This window comes from Penaeus japonicus, unplaced genomic scaffold (genome assembly GCF_977035675.1).
Source record: "Penaeus japonicus unplaced genomic scaffold, GWHDUDI00000001_assembly GWHDUDI00000001, whole genome shotgun sequence".
NCBI classification, from domain to species: Eukaryota; Metazoa; Arthropoda; class Malacostraca; order Decapoda; family Penaeidae; genus Penaeus; species Penaeus japonicus.
Window position 1 is genome coordinate 44,905,041 of NW_028234403.1, and position 10,000 is coordinate 44,915,040.

A 10,000-nucleotide genomic window follows, 5' to 3' on the forward strand; every position below is an offset into this window, starting at 1 on the left:
ACACACACACACACACACACACACACACACAAAACATGTGCGTGTGCATGTGTGTGAGCTTGTGTTTATACGTGCGTCTATTCCCTAACATATATAATTAAATGTAAATAGATATCCATGTTTAAATATTAATTCTGAGTGGTAAGTATGTAAACTGAACCAGTCTAGTATAGAATATTTGTAGCCATGAGAATTTGCCGGGATGCTGCGTCCAGGCTCACTGTTGGGTCGTATTGTCAGTTGCTATTATTATCATTGGCAGTATTATTAGAAACAGTAGTAGTTGTTGCTGTAGTAGTGTTTGTACTGATGGAAGTAGTTGCGGTAGTAGAAGTAGTAGTAGGAGTAGTAGAAATTGTCACAGTAGCGTTAGTGGTAGTTGCAGTAGTAGAAGTAGTTGTAGGAGTAGTAGTAGCGTTAGTGGTAGTTGCAGTAGTAGAAGTAGTAGCAGGAGTAGTAGAAATTGTACTAGTAGTGGTAGTAGTAAATGCAGTAGCAATATCACTAGCCTATAAATAGTTAAGTAAAGAGAAAACATTCATATTCGCTTCGTGATCAGTTGCTGATTTATCACCTTTTGTTAGTCACTGATTATGTGGAGGCGAATGACTTTAATTATTTTTTTTATCATACATGAAGGCGTATATCTGAAAAAGTCGAGGTAATTGTCATGATTTCCGATTTCATGCGATTGCTGATGACGTCAAGTGGAGCAATCATGATTTCTCGAGTGCCTTTCATTGCTTGTGAAGTTATGTTCAGTAATGCGGTTATTTTTTTCTTTTACATTTGAAAATATTAATTTGATTTGCGTAAGTTCGATTTCACCCTATCAGGTACGGGGATGGATAATTTAAGGCTGTTACCGTAATTTATATATTTTCGAATATGCTATCCTTTCAATTGTTAAGTGAGAAATTGATAGGAAGTGCCTTTTACACGAATCAAGTAAAGTTACTACCAAAACGATCCAAAAACAGTAGTGTTATTCCGCGATCTGGCTGTGTGTGGGAAGCGTAGATCTAACACGTGACAACGCTGCTGTGTCCGCGGAGACCCTCCCTGCTCTGACACACGAACTCCGCACCGCCCGACCGCCGAGTCTGGCGCCAGGCTGGAGCCAGCACATACTCACTCCAGCAGATATCGTCAATAGTCTAAGCGAGGGCTGTGTGCCATGCGGCGTTCATGTTTTCCGGAGTCCCGACATTTATAAGAGTTTGTGACAGCAGAGGTCAGAGGCGGCGCGACACGCGACGACCGGAATTCGCTTCCGCAAACAAAGGCGACAGCTGCGTTATCGTGCCAGTCGTCCCGAGGTGTCGCCCTGCAAGATGCTCCTGATCCCCAAAGTCCCCCCCCCCCCCTCCACCTTCTCCCCGTCTGTTGCCACCCGAAGATAGTAACACGAGCTAGACAAAAGAGTGAGTGGCATATCGCGGAGCCTTTCGACCCGAGGGAGACCTGCTCCTCAACGAGCCATCGGTCAGGTGGTCAACCGAAATGCCATACGCAATTACAGGCTTTCAGACGGTCGCTGCACCTGCCGCCTCGCGAGAAAGTCTGCGGTGGACAACCCTCGTTTCACAAGCGCTGCAAAGGGCGCCGAAGGGCTTCTTTGTCCGCGGACGCGTCAGAGGGAAGTCCTGGGCCTCGCACTCGGCGCAGTCAGCTACAATGATGGATGGCCGTGTTTTGTTCCGTAATTAATGATGATAGGATTCACGACGGAACTCCTTGAACTTTTCTTCCTCCGACGGGGAAAGAGGTAAGAGAGGAGGAAAATAAATGTAGTAGTAAGACCAGGGGAAATGATGAGGACGCCTTTATGGTAATGGTAACGACTACAGTGATTACCATCATGAAGAAGAGTAGAGATGTGGGAGAAGGAAAGGAAAAGAAGAGGCAGGGAAAAAGGAAACGGAGGTAGAGAAGAAAGGTTTGAAAAGTAAGAAGAGGGATAAAAAAAACTATGGAAGGCACATAGAAGAAAGCAATAGAGAGACATACAAAACGAGAATCAGAATGGGGAGTAAAAGCTAAGAGAGAGACCTTACAGGAACCATGGAAGAGGATCCAGATAGATGCGGAACGTTGACGACACTGCGGGACTGTGACGTCATGGCCACACGCCAGGATGTTGGCATGACGTCACCTCTCGTAACGACGGCTATTTACGACCCTTTCGCTGCCGGGATGCTATTTTAAACCTAATGCCGGGGGGGCAATAGGGCGTTAGTGGAGCGAGCGGTTGCCGCAGTTGCCAGAGCTGCTTGCTTTATGGATAGGTATCAGAAACTGCAATTGAGTATGGCATTTAGTGTGTAGAAGCTTATATTTTTCCGGGTTGTGAGTGTGCTCAAGGGAAATGCTTTGATTTGCTGCTATGTGAAGATGTAGAACTGTGGGAGAAGGAGACAAAAGCAGGCAAACAGAAGGGCAGACAGAGAGGAAGAAAGAATTATCAAGAAGGGGAAGAGCGAAAAGAGAGGGAGAAAACAAAGACAAAGAAAAATATTCTGTGTTTGACAGCGGGAGAGCGAACAAAAATGAGAGGCAATAGGAAGAAAGGGGGGAAAGAGAACCAGAATACGAAATAAAGAGAGAGCAAATGAAGAGAGAATAAGAAAACCATGGAAACTAGAGTGAGAGAGAAAAAGAACAGAAAACGCGAGTATAAAAGAGCTTAGAAATGAGATAATTTCACAAAGTCAGATTGTACAGTGTGCAATCAAAACAACACGTACGTCAACGGTCCCTCGTAATCACTTCCATTGTCCTCCTCTGACACAGCAAATCACGTGACCATCATCCTTTGACGTCAGAGTAAACCTGGCGATTAAGAATGAAATGTCACCAAAAATACCCGTGGCGCTTTGTGTGTGTGTGTGTGTGTGTGTGTGTGTGTGTGTATGTGTATGTAAGTGTATTTGCTTGACCTCATTGCTAACGCCATCCCGAAATGACGTCACGCCGGAGTATCAAAGCCTGGGAATCTTCTGCCATTGGCGTCGCCGTCGATGTGATGGATGAGTCACCCTCACTGAGCTATAGGGTGAGGGAGTGAAGGCCTCGCTTGCCCTACGACGTCTGTTGGAGGGTGCCGGAGGGATCCCCCCCCTCTCTCTCACTCTATCTATCTATCTTGTGTCTATCTACCTCTACCTCTCTCTCCCTCTCACTTTATCTATCTATCTTCTGTCTATCTACCTCTATTTCTCTCTCCCCTTTCCCCCCTCCCTCTCCCTCAGTCTCTCCCTTGTATGAGAGGTCGAGCGATGAGAGCCACAGTTATGTTCGTCCAGCTGCCCTCTTTTGTCCAGCCACCAGAGCGGCTTCGTCGACCCGTTTGGAATGTGACTGTGTATGTTGATTTGTGCGATATGTGTGGATGTATAATGAAACCCTTTGATCTAGACTATTGGATATTGCAAGCTAAATTTCTATTCAAATCAGGTAAGTGCGTGAGGGAGAGAGGGAGAATGGGAATTTTATATGATATGTATATGTATATACATATATACTTATATACATTTATTCATATATACATATATATGTATATATATATATATATATATATATATATATATATATATATATATGTGTGTGTGTGTGTGTGTGTGTGTGTGTGTGTGTGTGTGTGTGTGTGTGTGTAATATATAGTGTATATATATAATATATATATAATATATACATTTATTTATATTTATATATATATATATATATATATATATATATTATATATACACACATACACATACACATACACATATTCATACATAATTCCCATTCTCCCTGGTTAGAGAGAAAGAGAGAGACAAAAGAGCGGGAAATGTGAGATAAAAAGAGTAGGAGAGAAGAGAAAAAAGGAAGTGGAGGGAGAGGAAAAGCGGAGAGAAAAGATCTCGGTTCACAGTTGACATTTTTTTTGCACGCGAGTTGCAGGATTCTATTCTTAAATGCCGACACGCCCCGTGTGTGGGTTTCAGCATGCTATCTTGCTATGTAACTTATGCTTCACAAGGCTAATGGTAGGGTCTTAGGTTACTCCTACTTCAAGGTGGATATTTTGAGAAATAATGAGGATGAAGTATAATGGCAATGATTACATTAATGGGACGATAAAAAGAATATGACACCGGCAAACACTGGAGAAGTTTGCATGCTACTTTTATCCAAGAAACTATACCCTTTTCTCCCCCCCCCCCCCGCACATCTCCACAACCCATATTACACATTGATGAATACGAGAGAGTCTTTAAGTGAGACTCCGAGACCCGGAGTAGCAGTTCCGCGAGCGTGACGCAACCGCAAGGGCGTCGTGGCTCCGTGCCCTATCGCTGTCCTCTGCCTCCAGGCATGCAACGCCCCTGCATCCCCCTGGCGCACTGGAGACTTGCCTTGTGGCCGAGGGACGCCTTAGGTGTGTACTCGGATGGCATGTGCTGCTCGCGGACAAATGGGCGACAGCAAGAGCACGTTTGGGTGAAGGAAAGATTGCTGGCATTGCTGGAGTCTGTCTTGGCGAGGAAAGGTTACTGAGATTAATGACGAGTGGGAGTGGGTGTGGGTGTGTGCGTGTGCGTTTAACGTCACTTGGCGTCTCGTGGCTTATGCTCTAATGCCTATTTACTGTATCAGTAGCATAAGCTCCGATTTGCTCTTCAGCGTGGTCGGGAGATAACCGGCATTGCGAGGAAAATTAATTTCGTGATGGAGTTCCCTCGCCAAAGCTAATCGTTGTTCGTCTCGTTCTAACTCGAGGGTTTTGAATTAGCACGAGTTGATCCAAGACCGACGTGAAGTTGAAGCTTATATCGATTTCTGATAACAAAAAACAGCGGGCGGAGTGAGATCACACATAACGGTACTTATGAGTTTATTTATATATATATATATATATATATACATACATAGACATAGATATAGATATATGTATATATATATATATATATATATATATATATATATATATTTTTTTTTTTTTTTTTTTTTTTTTTTTTTTTTTTTTTTTTTTTTTTTTTTTTTTTAATACCTTTCCGTGTTTTCAGTCTACGATGCTGTTTAAAAAACATTATTTCTTTTCTGTCAGATAATGGAACTGTGATCGTCTGACGATAGAAATATCTGTCAATAAAGCCGTTAACATACAATAGTATTTTTTATCAATGCCAAGAGCGAGTTGAGATTGTATTGATGAAAAAAATGACCCCCTTACTTTGGTCGGTTGAAAGGTAATTGTACATCTTTTTCATCGAGGTTTCGATTCTTTCTTTAAAAATCCACGGAAGAAAGGAGTGAAAAGACTAGAGAGAGAGAGAGAGAGAGAGAGAGAGAGAGAGAGAGGGAGAAAGAAAGGCAGAATCAGACAGCGAAAAAAAGATCGAGGAAGAAATAAAAGAGAGGGGGTAGAGGGGGAGAAGGAAAGAGGAAAATTTAATATGAAAATCCCATCGCGCGATGATTAAAAGCATCCAGCAGTGAAGAGTAATTTTAGACTGGTAGAGAGCTCAGCATGAACTATAAATAGATGAAAGAATGAAAGCGAAATAGACGGATATATATATATATATATATATATATATATATATATATATATATATATATATATATATATATATATACATACATACATATATAAATATATATGTATGTTTGTTTATTTTTGTTATAATGTTCTATAGAGAGAGAATGGGAGTAGAGTAAAGAAGATACAAACGAAGGATCGATTAAGTAAAACTCGCGCGCATTGTTGGTAAACGTCGCAGAATCTCCTGACCCATTAAGAAAGATTAGGCGCTTTCATTTACTTCCGGAAGGTTCAGTTGAGCATTCGCAAGTATCTTTTGTTTTTGTTTCTGTTTTTTATTTATAAATGTGTATGTGTGTATATGTATGTATGTTTGTGAGTATGCGTTTGTATGTGTATGGGCATACATATATGTGTGTGCGTGTGTGTATAGATATATAGATAAATAGATAGATATATGATATTATTTACCTATGATCTATTGAAGCTCTCACCTTTTTCTTATCATCATCACTCTTTGTTTGGTTCTCACATGTTCTCGTTATCACCATCACTCTTTTCACCCTCTTTTCACCCTCTCTTTGTCACACTCACCTCGTTTAAACACTGCTCTCGCCCTCACCATCATCACCATAAATGTCAAGCGCGTATTCTCTCCTTATTATGAAACTCACCATCACGATCAGTCATTTCTCTGACTTTTTCGTCATGCTCATCACCATCATCACCACTGCTCACTGGTCACATCGTCTCATTGCCATCAGCATGTATGTTCATTTGTCTCATTCCTTACGCTCATCATCACGATTATCTTATTCTCAACCTCTCCTCATTACCATCACCTCACCTCGGTGCTCGCCTCATTCTCATCGGCAGTAGCTTTGATCTCGTCCTCATTACTATCATCACGATGGCCCTGTTCTCATCCTCTCAGTGTTATTATTAGACTATCATCATCAGACATTTCTCTCACCCTCTTCGCATTACCATCCTCGTCACGATTGTCCAATTATCATCTTCTCCGTATTTCCATCATCCTGAATGTTCTATTCCGCTTCTATTCTTATCATTGCCACCATCACTGATCAGTTCCGCTTCTATCCTCATCATTATCACCATCATCACCACTATCCCATTCCGCTTCTATCCTCATCATAACCACCATCATCACCACTATCCCATTCCCCTTCTATCCTCATCATAACCACCATCATCACCACCACCACCACGCCCTCGCACCGTGTCTGACGCTCCGCCCTCTCCCTCCGCCCCCAGTCACCGCGACCTCAAGCCCGAGAACCTCCTCCTGGACGAGAAGAACAACATCCGGATCGCGGACTTCGGCATGGCGTCGCTACAGCCCGACGGGTCTATGCTGGAGACGTCTTGCGGATCGCCCCACTACGCGTGCCCCGAGGTCATCCGGGTAAGTTGGGGTGGGCACGCTCAGCTGACTGTGTGGTGTTGCACGTGGTGGGGCTCTCTGTTGTTGTTTTTTTTATGTGTCTGTCTGGATCTCTTTCTATTTATGTCTCTTTGTTTGTAATTATTTTTTTTCCTTCGCTCTCTCTCTCTCTCTCTCTCTCTCTCTCTCTCTCTCTCTCTCTCTCTCTCTCTCTCTCTCTCTCTCTCTCTCTCTCTCTCTTTATCGTGTATGTGTATCTATATATATAAACAGACAGACAGACATACATTTGTTCATTGGACTACTCACTAATACTACATTTTTTATAGGAGTCGCATTACCCCGTTTTCCTTAGCCGCAAATACCCACCTTTCGCTTAGTCTCTTCTTTTACATTTAATTAATCCTTTTCTTTCTTTTGCTTTTATTCGCGTTGCCTTCCTTTTATTCCGACTTTCCGTTCTTTATGGGTTCTTTTTATTATCTGTCCCGCATCTGTTATTTCGTTCCGTTCTTTTTTTCTCTCTCTCTCTGTCTCTCCTATCTCTACCCTATCCCCCCACCAGTTCTCCCCCTCCCTTGCCAGAATCCCCCTCCTCGCGATACTAGAATGCTACCCTTTTCCCCCAACCAGAATCCTAGCCCATTCCCCCTACCAGAAGCCTTGCCTTTTGGCCCCTACTAGAATCCTTCCCCTTCCCTCTAACAGAATCCTACCCCTTCCCCCTTACCAGAATCTTACCCCTCCCTCCTCACCAGAACACTACCCCTTTCCCCCTACCAAAATCCTACTCCTACCCCTCTACCAGAATTCTACTCCCTCCTACCAGAATCTCACCCCTTCCCCTAACCAGAACCCTACCCATCCCCCCTACCAGAATCCTACTCCTACCCACCTACCAGAATTCTACTCCCTCCTACCAGAACCTTACCCCTTCCCCCTTACCAGAATCTTGCTCCTCCTCCCCCTACTAGAATCCTACCCCTTCCCTCTTACCAGAATCCTACCCCTTCACCCTTACCATAATCCTACTCCTTCCCCCCCTACCAGAACCCTACCCCTTCCCCCTTACCAGAATCTTACTCCTCCCCCTACTAGAATCTTACCCCTTCCCCCTTACCAAAATCCTACCAGGTCCATCCCCAACCCCCTCCAAGATTCCTACATTCTCCTGCCTATTTGATCATCACGATAATTGGACTTCTTGATTCCCCGCGACCCATAGATAATCTGTTTATCGCGATTGGCTGCTGCAACATTTATGCGTGTAATGGGACACACACACACACACACAAACGCACATATACAACACACAGACACAACACGCAAGTAAAGATAGAGCTACAGACAAACAGGCAAAGATAGAGGCACAGATGGACAGGCAGACACAGGCAAAAATGCAGACACGCAGACAAACAGATAGACACAGACAGACACAAGCCATGATAAAGGCACAGATGGACAGATAGACACAGGCAAAGACGCAGACAGATAGACACAGACAAAGACGCAGACAGATAGACACAGACAAAGACGCAGACAGATAGACACAGACAAAGACGCAGACAGATAGAGCTACAGACAAACAGGCAAAGATAGAGGCACAGATGGACAGGCAGACACAGGCAAAGATGCAGACACACAGACAGGCAGATAGACATAGGCAGACACAAAATCCCAATTCATTAGAGCAATGCAGTTCGCAGTATAATGTCACGTAATTTTCGACACACGCACCTCCTTCCTCGGACTCGTGGATGACGCCCAGGATGATGGAGAAAAGCCCAGTATGTAAACAAACTTAATTGCATATTTCATTCACGGGAAGCCTGAATTGGTCGTAAACCGATGGCCTCCCTTCAGCTGTTCTGAATTATTAGGGAAAGGGAAGTTCAGATCATTCTGATTGCATTTAGTCTTTTTTTTCCAAGTGGTATGGATGAAATCGGATAGTAATGAGTTGTGCATTTTTCATTTTAAAAAAAAAAGAAAAAAAAAAGTAAAAAGCTGCGCCAACGTGAGAGAGGCGCTCTATATTTCCCTGCCTCTCTCTTTCTTTCTTTCTTTCTTTCTTTCTCCCTCACTCCCTCTCTTACTCTCTCTCTCTCTTTCTCTCTACCTTTCTCTCTCTCTCTCTCTCTCTCTCTCTCTCTCTCTCTCTCTCTCTCTCTCTCTCTCTCTCTCTCTCTCTCTCTCTCTCTCTCTCTCTCTCTCTCTCTCTCTCTCTCTCTTTATCTCTCACTCCCTCACTGCCTCACTCACTCCCTCACTCTCTCTCCCACTCTTTCTCTCTTTTTCCCTTACTCACTGCCTCACTCTCTCTCTCTCTCTTTCTCCCTTACTCTCTCTTTCTCCCTCTCTCTCTCTCTCTCTCTCTCTCTCTTTCTCCCTTACTCTCTCTTTCTCTCTCTCTCTCTCTCTCTCTCTCTCTCTCTCTCTCTCTCTCTCTCTCTCTCTCTCTCTCTCTCTCTCTCTCTCTCTCTCTCTCCGTCCCTCTCTCTCTCTCTCTCCATTCCTCTCCCGCGTGAGAGATGAGTTAACTGAGGCAGATTTTAGGAAGACTTCGGCCTTGTTTCGTCATGGGAAATCGGTCGACAGAACCCCAGGCAATTTGCTTTCTTTCCTGCTCTTGTTCCTTCTCGGCCTCATTCTTTTTTACCCCCATTTTTCCTCTTTTGTGTTTGTTTGTTTGTTTGTTCACCCATTACTTTATCTTTTTTCTTATTTGTCTGCTTTTTCGTCTCTCTCTCTTCTTCGCTTTTTTGCGTTTCTTAGATTGTTCGCTCTCGTCTTTTAAATTGTATTTTTCGCGTTCATTTCTACTACTTGTCTTTATTCTTCCTTATCTGTCATCCTTGTCTGTCTTCCTCGTCTGTCTTCCTCGTCTGTCATCCATTTACTCTTCCTTCTGGTATCCTCCTCCTTCTCCCATTCTCCTCTTCTTCCAGCCATCTTCCCCCTTTTGCTCCTCCTCCTCCTCCTCCCATCCTCCTGCCATCCTCCCATCACACATTCTGCTTCCGGAGTGATGAAGACGCTGGCGGCCGCGATCACCCGGGCATTGT

General features: G+C 43.7%; 1 protein-coding gene across 5 annotated transcripts in view; it reads left to right on the forward strand.

Moving 5' to 3' along the window:
- sff (BRSK family serine/threonine-protein kinase sugar-free frosting) overlaps window positions 1-10,000 on the forward strand; it is a 234,960-nt gene that overhangs the window by 210,156 nt on the left and 14,804 nt on the right. For all 5 annotated transcript variants that reach the window (XM_086541412.1, XM_086541399.1, XM_086541395.1 and 2 more), the window contains one exon: window positions 6,806-6,956. In XM_086541412.1, the coding sequence (XP_086397538.1) occupies window positions 6,806-6,956 (151 nt within the window). The remainder of the gene's footprint in view (window positions 1-6,805; window positions 6,957-10,000) is intronic.